Source organism: Microtus oregoni, unplaced genomic scaffold, assembly GCF_018167655.1.
Source record: "Microtus oregoni isolate MIOR12 unplaced genomic scaffold, Mior012 000008F_ref0000371, whole genome shotgun sequence".
Lineage (NCBI taxonomy): Eukaryota > Metazoa > Chordata > Mammalia > Rodentia > Cricetidae > Microtus > Microtus oregoni.
This window is the reverse complement of record NW_024543067.1, coordinates 39967046-39982966: the sequence shown is the minus strand read 5'-3', so window position 1 is coordinate 39982966 and position 15921 is coordinate 39967046. Positions and strand designations below refer to the sequence as shown.

General features: G+C 43.0%; 1 protein-coding gene across 2 annotated transcripts in view; it reads right to left on the bottom strand.

The window, feature by feature from the left end:
* Bmper (BMP binding endothelial regulator) overlaps positions 1–15921 on the bottom strand; it is a 253526-nt gene that overhangs the window by 84549 nt on the left and 153056 nt on the right. Inside the window, exon 12 of one of the 2 annotated variants that reach the window (XM_041657223.1) lies at positions 1660–1989. The exons of the other annotated variant lie outside the window; for it this stretch is intronic. Coding sequence (XP_041513157.1) covers positions 1660–1989 — 330 coding nt within the window. The remainder of the gene's footprint in view (positions 1–1659; positions 1990–15921) is intronic. 2 annotated transcript variants of the gene reach the window in all.

Below are 15921 nucleotides of genomic sequence, written 5' to 3'. Positions count from 1 at the left end.
TTACAGGGAGACAAGATGTCGGCTCCTTTAAAGGAAGGAGCTGGGGTCTGAGTTTTAGATATTTAGAAAACTAGATGATTCCTGTCATTTGGATATAAGAAGAGCTGTTTAGACTTTCTGAGTAGGGCCTAAGTGCCTTCATTGAATGAGTGCAGCCCTTCACACCCGAGAGGGATATTTTCTTCTTTGTTCAATGTCCCTATACATTAACATTTAGTACCTAAAAGTTCCACGTTGGCCTCGTGCCCTGCTTAGGTGAGCTGGCATTCAATCGATGTAAGCCAGTTTATCAAAATATATACTTGACTTGAATTGTAACAGTTGCAATGGTTCTGAAGCAGCAGCAGCAACAACAAAGAAACCACTGAATAAACTAGAACTCAGCTGATGCTTTCCATTATTAAATTCTCATCAGTGAGAAAGAGAAAAGAAAAAAAAAGGTATGCCATTCTTTAAGGTATTATGCTTAAAGAATTGGAGTCTACCAGGAGACCTCACAAGCAATATCTAACTACTGCCATGCACTAACCAAAGGTGGCATGCTAGGAACCACACAGATGAGGTGGTAGTGCAAACTAATTCTCTGAGGATGATAGAGAACACACTAGATTCTGCTTCCAAAACAATTTCCTGAGGTGGCCGAGTAGACCACTGGCAACTGTGAACAGCTTGATCATGGGTTGGAAATTCTCAGCACACTGGGCCTAAGGCTACTACTGCCAAGAAAGGGCCTCAGTCATCATCTCTATGCTTCCGAGGTTCCGCTGGGGATACTCTTCCAAAGCCAGCCTCAAAGTGTCGTGTAGCAGAAGCAATGCTCTGAGCCATAGGGTAGAACATCCACTCCACGTTAGAGCACACGGGCCTGCTGAGTACACGTGGCCCCGTCACTATCTCTCAACTGCATGCGCACGCAAGGTTGCTCTATTCATCCCAGCACAAGACAACCAAAGGAAATCGGGCCCTGAGAACAAGCCCTTCTGTGATGAACACTCATAGGGGCCTTCTGCTGTTCAGGTTTGTTTTTAAGGCGCCAGGAACTGAAGCTGGGGCCTCACAGAAGGTAGGCAAGCACTCCACCATAAAACTGTGTCTCTGTCTCTCCTTTTACCTTTTCTCTTGACCTCGTGATTCTCTTTCGTCAGACCCCCACAGAGCTGGAGAGCCCGCAGGTGGGGGCTGCCCCTGCTCTCTTTTGAACAGCAACAAGGACTAAAGCTGTTTACTTCTGAGAACCCTCCCACCCTGTCTGGACAGTTACTACCAAGAAAACCCTCTTCCTCGCAGATGTGAAACTGCACATGGCTGGCTGATCTAAGAGACACTTGACAGTTCCAAGCTGGACATCAATGCCCTAAAATAGCAACAAAGCTGCAGGGAGGTTACTTGGAGGGTACCGCTGATATTTTTAGGACGAGAGTGGAAAGGTTCTGGGTGTCCAAAAAGTGCCAAGACTGCTGTGGCTGGTGGCCAGGTGCAAGGCTCTGCATGGTACAAATGCCCATGGTAATTTCATAGCCTTGTCAGGGTGTGCCTCTCCCGCAAAAGTGCAGGAGACAAGGCTGGTTCCCCCGCGCAGGAACAAGACACAGTCCAGAAGCTGCTCTTGGCACAATGAGCAGAATACAGGTCAGAGGGAGGCCACAGAAGAAGCCCCACCTGCTCTGGTGGTCACTTTCAAGAGGTAGCCATCCAGGTCGATGTGGAAGTGAGGCGTGTGGCAGGGCAGCGCAATGCGGGAGCCGTTCCAGCGCACAGTGAGGTGCTGCTGCAGGCTGATGGTGCTGTCGCCCAGCACCAACTCCACAGATTTGGTCCAGGAGAAGGAACGGGTCCGGCGGGCGTCGTTCTTCACCAGTACCTGAAAGGGTGAGGCAGGGGAGGAGCAGTCTTTTGTCAAAACGTACTGACAAGTCCCCTGAAAGTTAAATGTCCGTCCGTCAAACGTGTTGTAGTGTGGATCTCCGAATACTGTGCAAACGCCGGGCTCTGCGAATGAGAGAGACCAAAGTAGGGTCACAACCAAGGCAGAGGTGCAGAGAAATCAGAGATCCCTAAAGTTAAGCTGCGAGAGCGCCTACCGGCAGCAGGCTTGGGAGGGATTCATTAAAGTAATCAGGGTTTGAAACGGGCTGGGTGTTATACAAAGTTTTGTTTGTTTTCCTTACACTTCCCATCGTGTGTTCACATTTAAAGAAGATTCCTAATGCAACAGAATTCTCAGAACATCTCTCTGCTGCAGCCTGGCGTTCTTCGGTGAGTAAAGGAATTGCACTAAGGCCTTACTCCATAACACACATAAACAAGAAATCAAACATTACATAAACAGCAGCAAAACTATACCACGCGAAAACTACACCACATGAAAACAAGAAATATCAGTTGTATTTCTTAGGTTGAGATTCTCTCTCTCTCTCTCTCTCTCTCTCTCTCTCTCTCTCTCTCTCTCTCTCTCTGTGTGTGTGTGTGTGTGTGTGTGCAGGACAGTGTTGCTGAAAAGGCAAAGAAAGACTGTTGGATCTCATGGAGCTGGAGTGATGGAGTTTGTAAGTTGCCCAGTGTACGCTATAGGAACTGATTCAGGTCCTTTAAAATAGGTCCTCTAAAAGAACAGTACATGATCATTTTTTAAAAAATATTTTATTAATTAATTAAATTTTATTATTAATTAAAATTATTTTATTTTATACTATTGATGCTTTGCCTACATGTATGTCTGTGTGAGGGTGTCAGAGCCTTGGAAATGGAGTTACAGACAGTTGTGAGCTGCCATGTGGGTGCTGGGTATTGAACATGGGTCCTCTGGAAGAGCAGTCAGTGCTGTTAACTGCTGAGCCATCTCTCTAAACCCATAGTATATGCTTCTAACCACTGAGCCATTTCTCTAGCTCCAAAATTATGTTTCTTATAGTTTGATCCACATGCCAAAATCTAATGTTAAATAATAAAGTAAACTGGAAAATGCGTTAGTACATTTAGCCCCATCGACTCCAGACACTCTGAAACACAATTAGCACATAATTATGAAGGCAACATAAAGTTCGGTACTCTGAGGCATCTCAGCAGTTTTATAGAAAATTAAATATTTTTAAGAATAAAAATTGGCAACGGTTTCTTTTCAAGGGAAGGATTTGTTATCTCTTTTTACCAATGCACAAACACCAGGAAATTGATTTCGAGAAATGGGCCCAAATAAAGAAAGGCAGCTGGACATATGCTCACAGCACAGTGCCCAGGAGGCTGAGGTAAGGAGATGTCAAGCTAGAGGCCAGCGTGGCTGCACAGTGAGATCTCATCTCAGATGAAAAGAAAAACAACATAAGCGAAAGCCGAGCAATTTCCAGCTAACACCAGAACAATCATCAAGTCAAGAACAACCGGGACAAATGATCGGGTCAGGGGTGTAGGACTGACATGGCTGGAAAGGACCCACTGAAGCTACTGAACCTCCTGAAAGAGATGGTCCAGGCTGTACGAGGTCAGAACTGAGCCCAGCTGAGCCGAGCTGGTGACAACCATGGCACTCGATGCTCCCACAGTGTATGGAGAACAATGCTCGTTCAGGATACACTTCATCGCTACTCTCAAGAGAAGTCATACAAATTACACATGTTAGGAATTTACAAAACAAATTGCTGTATATGTCTTTTTGTCTATATCTGTCAGAGACAAAATTGAGAGTTTCTGAAATATAGAAACATTTCAATAAACAAGAATATCTATAAGGCACCATCATGGCCATGGAAGAATTGGGTGGGTTTGTCCATTTTCATTGTGACCCCAGTTTTATCACTGTTACATGTTGGGTGTACCCCTCACTATCCTAGGTCCCCCAGCTAGTCTCCCCTCACTTGACTTCTCCATAATGCTTATCTCAGTCCTTGCTGCATGGAATGGGCTCCAAATCTGCCTTCTCACACTGGCCCTCACTAACTAACGGAATCCATTGCTGGTATGAAAGCATTGCTTGTTGACAGGGCGAAGGCGGTGTGCAGCCCAGGAGATAAAGGGTTCAGAGTTAGTACTCCCCTCTCATATTGTGTACCAAATTCAAGTTTGTTGCTTAGTCTTTAAGGTTCTTGGTCCCACCTACCTGTTCAAGTTAGCACAGAACCTGCTGAAGTTCTTGAACCTTCAAGGCTGAGAGAGATGGCCTCGGGTTAGAAAAGGCAAAACACTCACACACTACCAAAGGGGCTGGCTTTCTGCTCCTAAGGGTGTCCCCAAAGTTGTAAACAGGCCCGGGGCTTTCCATGCCTGGCACTACATTCTCTTGTGACCGTTTTACTGCCCCAGTAGCAACTGTGGTTTCTCTTAATGTCCTGATCATTCTTGCAATGAAATGATCATTAATCAAAACATTAGTAACCAACACTTGCCAAAAGTTCACACCCTGTGGTAGTACTCCTCTGCCTGCCTACTAACAACGGAGGCATCCTGAGAAAATGAAAGATTGTCTCTGAACACTAGACAAACAGCTAAGCATTTCACAGTCGACCCAATAATAAGGGCTGTCATCTAGTCATTGAAAACATTTATGAATGACCCTTAGGACTAAGGAAATGTTTTTGTTGTGTAAGTAAAAAACCAGTAACAATATTCTTTGATTCTGGGATAATCTTAACTACCTTACACACACACACACACACACACACACACACACACACACACACACAAAGCAACCTTTACTTCTTGATGGAACCACAAATGAAACTTTTTATCTTACATCTGTTTTCCTAGTCTTGTTTTGTTTTTGTTGTTTTGCCTTTAACAGTGAAGGGTAGATAAAGCCAATTGTGGAACAAAGCGAATCCCAAAAGAAGCAATAGAAACTGGACTACCCTGGTCTGGCCTCAGAAACCCTGAGTTTACTCTTGGCTGAACAAGAAGCCATGAGGGATATGCAGAAGAGACCCAGAAAATAGAAACTGTGTGTGAACAGGCCTGTCAGGAGAGATATTTTTTAAGAGTCTTTAATTTGTAGGAGAGAAGAGTTTGGAAGTTGGTATGATTTCCTGTGTGACTGCAATATAGAAGCAGCCAACAAATTTTCAAGACTATGAGGAGGCTTGAGAATTATGTGCTACACGTGGGAACATTCGAATCATGAGCTGAAATCATTGTGAAATTTTGGCCCCTTTTCCTGGCACCCAAAAGTCTTCATGCCAGTTCCCAGAGGAGTGGGGTGAGACACGTGCTGTCAAATGCCTAGGTAAGATGGCCAGTGTTACAGAAAACTGGGTCCCCAGGACAGAAGCACCCAGACAGCGGAACAAAAGTGAACAGTGCACCCTCATGGCTATTTTCAGGAGAGCCAGACAAAGGTGCTGCAATCCAAGATGTCCAGATGTCTGGTCACACTATACGGGAAAGCTTGGCTCGTGGTTACGGGGACAGACAGGGAACCGTGGAAACAACTTGTTTGAATGTGCATAAAGCCAGAGATGGAGAAGGACATTCCAGTTTTTCTCTGTGGCACATTGTTTCACAGTCTTAAAGTCAAATCTTTATCTAGGTTTGTGTTGTTGTTATTGTTTTATTTTAAATATATGTAAATTAATGCATATGTCCAGAGAAAAAGATCAAAACTTAAAAACTCAAAAACTCAAATATTTAAATTTTAAAATGATTTAAAAAATTCTGCTTAAGCAAAAGAATTACATGTGGCATTTCTTTTCTTTTTCTTATGATATTAGTACTATTTATATTTTCGTTTCTTATGCCCTTTCAGAAAGGAATGTAGACTAGAAAACCCAAAATTCCTTCATTAATATATAGTGCATTAATGAAGCATGTGTATAAAGATTGCCGCCTCTGAACACACGGTCCTGATGTTTTCCTCTTAACTGCCTCTGATTGCTTTATTTTACCCTGGATATACATATTTTAATGAAATGCCTTTTCTCTGGGAGCAGTGTTCTCAAAACATCTGTCAAAGACTATTAAGTGAGAACTATAGAATCCCAGGCACAGCGGCAAAAAACAAGAGAATCTGGGTAGACGCTAGTCTAGCTTTTTCCCCCCGAACAACAAAACAAAGCAGAAAAAGTGCAAGAACGAAACAAAAGCCCCATTCGTGTTCTGTCAGCAAGCAGTAAGCAGTGTCTACAGATCTGGGGGGGTGTGTATGTTTATTTTCACAGAGTTAAGACAACCCTGTACATGAAATTTTATTTCCCATATTTCACTTAACATGTCATAAGATTTCCGCAGCCGTTCAAGCATGTTTTCCTTTGAAAACCCAAAAGGGAATTTTCGCCTCAGTTCTTTACGGCTGCAGAGAGGGAGGTCTCTCCAGCACCTCGCGTGGGGATCAGCACGTTTCCGGAGGGGCATCCTAACCACACATAAACATGGCTTTAAACATTTCTGGGCACAAGCTTCAGGGAAACAGGGCCTGCAGGACTCTGGGCCATGGAGTCCTGCTGAGCCTCTGGGACTTTAGTAGGGTCAGAGATGCTGAGATGCCAAGTCTTGGGCAAGATTTAGGAAAGGAGGGGATTAGAAATACTGCCTGAGACATGAGCCAGCTGCTCTTTGCTGAGCTGACTTCTGACCATAGTAGAGTCTGGAAAAAAAAAAGAAGCCCCCAGTGTCTTCTGCATGCAAGAGCTGTGGCCTTGCACAAGGTGTCAGTGACAGCTGTTAGCCCACAAGGCACATGAGAGCCAACAGATGCTCCACCAGGTGGCACCTGGATACCTGGAAGGATTTGCACGTCCTCTAACTTTCCTGTAAGGGGTGGCACAGGGAAAGGGGTGGTGGCTCCATTCCCATCAGAGACAGCAACGGGTCTTCATTAAAAAAGAAAACACCCTGAGTTTTTAAAAACAGTGACATAGGAATTTTGTCTCATATGGAAATTTGTTTCCCCATATTTCTGTAACTACATGGACTCACGAATTTATTCCCTAACTTCAAAAAAATCAAACCTAAACTGACTGTAGCTACCAAGCCACAGGTGCCATTCCAGGCCCCACCTAGCATATCCTGTCCTAGTACTTCACACCTGTTACCCAGGGCTCAGCTTGTCCCACCCATGTGCATGCATGCCTATATACATGCACACACAAACACGTGCACACAAGCGCATATACAAACACACATACAAATACAAGGACACATGTACACACAGGTGTGCACACACATCACCCCACCCCTTCAGCTCTGGCTTCAGTACCGTCTTCCCCAGTAATATCTTCAACACCTCAGCCAGTGCCATTTTTCTTTCTTCTCAATTCAAAGAACAAAACTGATCTTTACCATACAGAGTCTTTCATTGAGCCCTGTTGCAGACGGGCTCTCTGGCCAGTAAGCTGCTGGGATCTTCCTGTCTCTGCTTCCCCAGTGTTTAGACACAGGGACAGCTCTTGACACAAGCTTTGCAGATCCAAACTCAAGCTTGTAGGGCAAACACTTTATCGACTTCTCTGTCTCCTGACAATGTTAAGCCACTTTTTAGTCCACCCAATGCTTATTATAATGTGAATTCCTCACTCCTAAGTCTGGCCTTGAGCTCCTTCAATGTATATTTCATGTATACTTCTCAGGGCCCTGAGAGCTCACTGCTATATTGGATGCTCTAAATGCACACACAGATATGCATTAATTGCATTACATCAGTGCATGACATACTGCCCATTAAATATCAACAAATATTTGCTGAAAATGGGATAATTATTTAAACAATATATTTGGCTAAGAAGAAATTGTCTATATGGTATTTATTAAAATAAATACAAATAATGACATGTGGCAGGTAGCCAGCAGAAATTTGTTTAATTAATTAATTGAATTATTTATGAACAAATTAAGAATAAATACACTATTAGGGAAAACAGAGAAGTGAAAAATATTAAAGGGGAATTATATTTGGTGGCAAGAAAACCACCTTGGAAATACCAGTCTGGGAGCTCAGTGCTCAGGTGGGGAGCAATCCTTCTACCTTCCAAAATCAATCCCTTCCGCTGAATAGACATGTAACCTACTGAAAAACATTCTCAGAATCACAAAACTAGAACAGAACTTAATTCTGATCCTACACTGACCAAGGATGACAAGCTGATCTTGGTTACTGAAGAGAAAACACAGCCTGATAACCAGAACCTGTGCCTGTGGCATCAATAGCCAACGAATGGGAGGAGTCAGTGGGACCAGGCTTGCTAACCTGCAAAGGGGGATCTATCCATTATAAACAAGGGAAAGGAATACAAGCCCTTTGCTGAACAGTAAGGCAGGATCATGACACACATTTTCCAGGAGAATGGGATCAACTGTGACTTTAAAAAGAAGAGCCAAGGGTGAAGTGATGCAGGTAGCCTTAGAAACTGGGAAAGGCAAGAACTGTTTGAGGATTTCCAGGGAGCACAGCCTCAATAGTGTGATGTGGGATACACCACTGTAGGCTGTGAATATGTTTTATTTCCACTGCTTAATAGAGAAACTGCTTTGGCCTATGGCAGGGCAGCTACATAGTGCCTCGTTGACTTTGCCTACTCTCTCTCTATATATCTCTTTTCAGATTTGCTGCCTGGCTTTATTCTGCCCTGTTGAATAGCCAAGTGCAGCAGAACCAACAGCCAAAGCAGCCACTCTGGTCCTAGCTACTACTGCTTAACAGTTTAAAACAGTGGTCAGAAAAAGATTACAGAAACACAATAAAAACACATTCAGACAAAAATAAACCTCTAAATGGGTCACAGAGGGTTTAAAAATGTGTATAGACTTGGAAGAGAGAGGAAAAATTGTTTAGGAAGTTTTAAAAAATAAAAATAAAGTCTTCAAAAAGACAGTAAAGATAATATAAAACTATAATAAGCCATGTAAAATGTATGCTATGAATATGTTTTATTACCATTGGTTAATAAGGAAGCTACTTTGACTTATGCCAGGGCAGAATAAAGCCAAAAAGGAAATCTGAACAGAGATATAGAGAGAGAGTAGGTGGAGTCAAAGAGATGCCATGTAACTGCTGAAGGAGAAATATGCCCAGAATCTTTATGGAAAGTCACAGCCTTGTGGTGGTACACAGATGAGTAGAAATGGGTTAATTTAAGATGTAAGAACTAGCTAGAAATATGGCTGAGTCATGAGCCAGGCAGTGTTGTAATCAATATAGTTTCTGTGTGATTATTCAGGTCTGGGCGACCAGGAAACTAAAACAGTCTCCTTTTATAATTGTTTGTAAATGTTTGTTTTCATATGAAGGGGATTGGTTATAAATGATTAATTGATGTAGTCAATCTCTTCCTAAAGAAAAAGGGGGCTATGACATAAAATCGATGAAAAAAGATTATTGAATCTAATTTAACCCAAAAAGCAACTGTTAATCTCAAAATACTTTATATTGCTATGGATTTTGTTTTTTTTTGAGACAAATTTAATGTCAATATTGTTATACTATATTTCTACTCTTGTGTATTATATTTTATATTTCTACTCTTGTTTAAGGCATTATGTTTATAAAACTCTTTTAAAAATGTAATATACAGTTTAAAAATACAAATAAGTAGCTATCTATAATAGTCAAACTTATAGTCATGCTAGTTAGGTTTCCTAGATATATGGAAATATATTACAAATGGATAAATAATCTTCGAACACTTCAAAGAAATATGGAATATGGCATTAAAAATGTTTTAAAAACAGACTTTTCTCAACAGTGAGACATGTATTTCCTGGTAGCACCAATTACTTCAAGAGGATGATAAGCTTCAAAGAAGTTCCTTATGGAGTTTGCTTTTAATGTGGCAAGGCTAGCCATTTGGACAAGAAACTGCTCTTGCCTGGACTGCTTGCCTGTATGATACATAAACTACACATACAGCTAAACTTTGTCAAAACAAGGCTGGATAGTCCTAGCACAGCGAGGCCTATTTCTGACTTTGACCTCCAGCATATATAAGACAATTAGTAGTATTAAGCCATGATTTTGTGGGAATTTGCTACAGCATCCATTGGAAACTAGTAGCTTAGCACAGTCAAAGCATCTAGTACAAACTGCTTGTATCAGGCACCATGTCAGCGGTGCTGTGTTCTGTATTTTAGTGTCTCATTCCAGCCTTACTAGGTCTCTGGACATCAAGCAGTATTTTATTAACTCCTTAGTAGCAAGCTTGCAGAAAGTGCCTGTGGCCCACAGTCACTCAGCCAATAATACAACTACAATCTAGTCTCCGTGGTCCAAGGCCAATGCCTTCCCCACTTGGGGTTCTACTGACAGGAAACACAGCACCATTCCAGCAGATTTGCTGATGGCGCTGGAAAAGGGAAGTCACACTTCAGGAAAGGCCTCTAGGATGTAGAGGCTCTTAAGGCTGGTCCATGACCTCCCAGGATTGTCTGAATTACAGATTAATTATATCTATCTAGAAGTCAGTTATAAAATTTAGTATTTCATTTCCCCAACTTAATTAATTTATTGTACAGAACTAAAGCACTAAGAAGCTTGGAAGAATCCTGCATTTGAAACCCCATCTCACCTTGCAATTCAGTCCCTAAAAGAGCAGATACAAGCTCCCTATGTGATGTAGGTTTGTCTACCTAAAGCTATTGCTTTGCAGATCTGCTGCGAAGAGGTCAAGGTTGGAGCTGCTCACATACCAGGACCATCGTTTCTCGTATTGTGAGAGAGACCACAAGAGGCAGGGAAAGAACAGAGCTGGTGAAAATATGATGAGTTGAGTCCATCCAAAAAAGACATACACAATGTAGATCAGGGGCCAGAATGGAGTTAGCCCTCAAGGCCGCAGGAAGCATGCCAGTAAAGTACAAACACAGGAAGGAAGCAGCTTGCACAAGAAATGCAGAGACGGGTCTGTCTGCAGCAAGGACTTGCTTCAGGGGACATGAGACACTCACACTATGTAAATAAATTGGCCTGAGATTCATTCGTTGCCAGTCTGAGAAGTTTAAATGTATTCCAAAGAACCAACATTTCTTAATGTGTTTCCTATGAAATATCAATCCCACCTGTTGGATTGCCACAGTAAAACTTTAAAAGCTCTTCAAGACCATTGGGTGGGTGGTTGTGGGAAGGAGTTCTGTATTCTCTCACCCTCCTGAAAGCTTACAATGCCCAGTGTCACAGCTAAGGTCCTAAGAAGTTCTGCAGCAAGGAAGTGTGTTTAAGTCTACCCCATCCAGTATTCCTTATCATATGCACTCAGAGGACCTGTCCTGAAGATGTTACTCAGGGCTGTTCCTCAGCTCTAAGGTTTTATAACATAAACCTTGGAAAGCTCAGCAGTGAAGGAAGATGGCCTAGGTGTTCATGAAGGAAGTGTGTGGGTTCTGAAGTGGTGTACATAAAGGAGGGGGACAGGGGTTAGCAGAAAACAACAGGATGAGGGTACAGCTGTCATGGGAATAAAAAACATTCCCATTTATGCTATTAGAAAAACAGCATAAAGAGGTAATCAGCTAGACTTGATGACTGATTAGCAACAGGGGAGAGAAATGCCAGAAATATGAGAAACAACAATCGGTCTCCAAACCTGCACAGCTGGGAGAACGTGGAGGCCAAAATTGAGTCAATGAATAGGGCTTGGAAACGGCCACTAGCCCCTGCAACCAACGCCAATTCAGATCATCGGGTGAATCTAAGGTAGCAACTGCAGTACTCAGCAGGCGAATTATTCCCTTGGAAAGCTAGAAGCTAAGGTTCGCTATTTTTCTCACAGGACATAGAGAAGCGAGGCTGGTACTTTATCCTTAGTGACTAGACTTCATGGTGCTGTGAAGTATTACACACACTACAAAAGGAGCCAAGGAATCATCAGTATCGTCTGTCTGCATACCTGTGAACTACAACAGCAGCTGACCCGACGGCATATGCCCACTGATAAAGTAGTAGTACAGATGCTAAGTGGGTAACCAGTCACTTTCTGGATCAGATACAATGCTTGTTTTATGAGATAGATCCCAAACTTTGTCATTGTTAAAGGAGCCAAGAATCTGTGGCTAGATAGGTCATAGGCACTCGGAAAGAATCCAAGACTTTTATTCCGCTCAGAGGACATAATACTAAAATGATTCTTGATGCCATTCTATACCTATAGATCAGACCATCTCTCAACCCTCATGAGAGAAGTTTTCTTTGGCAGTAGATCTGAGACTCACAACTGGTCAATGTGCAGAAAATAAAAGACAATGTAGTCAGTCCTAAGTGGGACAAACACATCACACTTTTCCACACAAGACTCTGGGGGCTTGGTGGGAGAGGGATGATGAAGATTGTAAGAGCCAGGGGTGGTGGATAGAAACAATGTTTTCCGGACCCAAAAGGGAAACAGGATCTCACCACAGTTGTGAGCACAAGCATAGGACCTGTGCAGACAGACAGGCCAGATAAAATTCCATCAGAGAGTATGGGAAAGTAGGCATGAAATGCAATCACTAGCTGAGGAGCTATTGGCATTTCATAGCTGTTTGGAGAAGGAGGGTTGGGGTTTTTTGGTTTTGTTTTATGTTTTGTTTTTAATAATTTGATCCCTGGTATGTTCAGCACACTCTAGGGAAGGCCTTACTCCCAAGACTAGTTGGGCAACACAAACTGGTTTGAATGGGGAAAAAAAGCAAAAGAAGAAGGAAGAGGAGGAGGAGAAGAAAGAAGAAGGAGGAGGAGGAGGAGGAGATGGCAAAGAAGAAGAAGAAGAAGAAGGAGGAGGAGGAGGAGGAGGAGGAGGAGGAGGAGATGGCAAAGAAGGAGGAGGAGGAGGAGGAGAAGGAGGAGGAGGAGATGGCAAAGGAGGAGGAGGAGGAGGAGGAGGAGGAGGAGGAGGAGGAGGAGGAGGAGCAGATGGCAAAGAAGAAGAAGAAGGAGGAGAAAGATTACACCCAAATTTGGATAGGAAAGGATCAAAGTGTAGAGGATTGCTGTGAGGAGTTGAGAGTGAATATATTCAAGATGCACTGTATGGAATTCTCAGAGAATTAATAAAAGTATTGCATAAATAATTCAAAGTTTGAACAACTTTGAAGCCAGTGTTAGAAAAGAACACCTGTGGTTGCATACAAGAAGAGACAGGAAGTTCAGAGGACAGATGTATGTACTAAAGACAGACGCCCTGGCCCTGCAGAGGAAGGAACGAGGACTAGGGTGGAGAGCATGAAGAAGACGAATGCAAATCAATGAAAAACACTGGGTACAACGAGCCATTTCTTCTCATCTCTGTAAAGGTGAGTGCCGAAATACTATATCTCAAGAGATCACAGAAGTTGGAGTAACTTCACAAACAATGTTTCTATAGGCGAGTGGACACAACTGATTGCAAACAGAACTCTATGACATATGTAACAGAAGGAAACAAGAAAATCTCCTCTATTTGGAGGCAACCCTCTAAAATGAGTCAACATAGAGTTAAGAGAGAACACAGAGACATGCTAAAAGTTTGGGTTCCAGTCTCCCAGATTACGGCATTAACCGCACTCTCTCTGTTTAACTTTTCTGACCTTCGGACCCTTTACTTGTAAGATGGAGTAGATGGTAGCTTCTGCTTGGCAGAATCATCTTAGAAACTATGTAGCAGAGCGTGTGACTTGCATGTGCTAGAAGCCCTGCTCCAGGGCAGCGTGAGCAGTAACACCAGCAGAAGTCTGTGCTTTGATGGCCTTATTTTACTTGTCGGAGCTGAGACTTCGAAGAGCAGGATGCCTACCCCCATTCACATACAGAGCTTTTCACAAAGCATCTTTCTCAGGTGTAGTAGGGTGTCTGACTTACTCAACTGTCCTGTTCTTTGGTCATATTTCCAGGGGGTTCTCACTAAGTGTATGTCTCCAATATACTCAGCCACAACTGGATGCTTACATTTCTTTAGATTCAGGAGAACAGTGTGCCTGGTGTAGGAGGTTGTTCTGTATTTGTGTTGTTTTCATTGGTTGAATAAAGAAGCTGCCTTGGCCTTTTGATAGGGCAGCCCTTAGGTGGGCAGAGTAGACAGAACAGAATTCTGGGAAGAAGGGAATTGTGGCAGACACCATGATTCTCCTGCCTGAGACGGACGCTGGTTAGACTCATGCCAGGAAGCCACAGTCAAGTGGCGATACATATTAATAGAAATGGGTTAATCAAGATGTGAGAGTTAGCCAATAAGAGGCTAGAAATAATGGGCCAGGCAGTGTTTAAATGAATACAGTTTCTGTGTAATTTTTCGGGTGTAAGCTAGCCAGGCAGGATGGAACAAAGGGGCCCCGTGCTCACTACTACATGTGCCTGCAAAAATTTATATGTATCTTCAAAGGAAATAATATATTAATTTATATGTAGACAAGAATGCATCTCTAATGGAATGATTTAATAGTACTGTATCACTTAAAAATAATTTTAAAAAAACAAAAAGCAAGAATCAACCATATTTCCAAAGCAAACCCCAAAGGGGCTTATAGAATGGATACTCTATTAGGGTTTTTGAAAAGGGTATGGGTCTCATCCCAGCTTTCTAACTTGGTACTCTTGGGAGCCTTAGTTTCCTTCTCAACTGAGGACTGGAAGGGAAGACCCTAGAGAGAAGGTCCACAGATGCATAAAATTTTATGGCAGTAGATTATTAATGAATGGAAATGCAACTTTGAAGGTGACATTGCTCTTTTCCCATGCCTACTATCAATTATGCAGAGTTCTTTCAAGTTGAATACTATATAGAATATTTATGCACATGTGCACACATATGTCCATGTTTATAAACACTCCCCTCTAATTGCCATGGTAGAGCGGGAGGAGAGGGACTGGAAGTACGAGTGGGCATGGAAAAGTAAGCTGGGGACACAACTACTGCTCTGTCTTCTGCAGATAGAAGAAAGTCTGGGCTAGCATATCCTTTTCTCCCAGGCTAGGGTAGAAGAGAGAAACGCTATTAAACTGAAGAACATTCTTCCGATTTCTTTTCTAATCCATAACTCCTAGGGACTATAAGATCCCCCAAACCTCCCTGCCCCTTCTTAGCTGTTAACTATGTACCAAACTCTAAATGACAGGGGACTCAACACAACTGACTCCAGCCCAGCCTCTGGAGCCAGACAGCGCAGGGAGACTCAGGCTCCATCTTTGACCTCCACATCTCTAAGCCTCAGTTCCCTGGCTGTAAAACTGCAACTAATAACATTACTTGGCTAAAAAATAGCTATGAGATGAATATGAAATCAAATGGGACAACCATGACAGTGTTTTGATATATAGCAGATGATGGTAAAGAAATGTTGGCTACTGCCGCTGCCATCGCTGGTTCTGCTGGCTAGCGATGTTGACACTGATGACACAGTTTACTCATCAACGCTAAATTACCAAGAACTTGTCAAGTACTAACCCTTATACCTAGTGTCAGTATGCCACCCTTGTCTGTTTCCACAGGGTGTTTGTAGGCGAGAAGCATTACTGCCTAGTCCACCCTAGAAACTGACCAGACATGGAGAATGACTTCAGTATTATCCCTCAACTCTGCAAATTTGGAGCAAGACACTTAAAAGTGGTAGCATCTCCCAGAACAGAACAGCACAGCCAAAGGAAGAACTCATTTCCCCATCACTTCTCCCGTGTGGGTTCTCCACGGGACCACTGTTGGCAGGTGGGGCTTCACTTTCCACCGGCCTGCCAGCCAAGCTTCAGAAAGTATCAAAGCCAGCTCCACCAGCACCAGCAGAAAAGTCAGTGGCTACTAAGCTTAACACCTCGCTGGCGGGGCTAAAATCAACACCGCAGATTCTTCTTCTGCAAGCCTCCTGAGCCTGGTGGCCAGTTTCCTTGCTTGCCTGGGGTGAGGACAAACTCCAAGGGCTAAGACAACTGGAGTCCCAGAGGCAAGAACCCTGTTCAAACATGGAGTTACTGATGTACAGAGGCTCTGTCAGTAGACATTTTATACATGCAAAGCACCAAGATCACTCTTTATCATGCATCCTGCCCCCCACCACCTCCCCATGAAA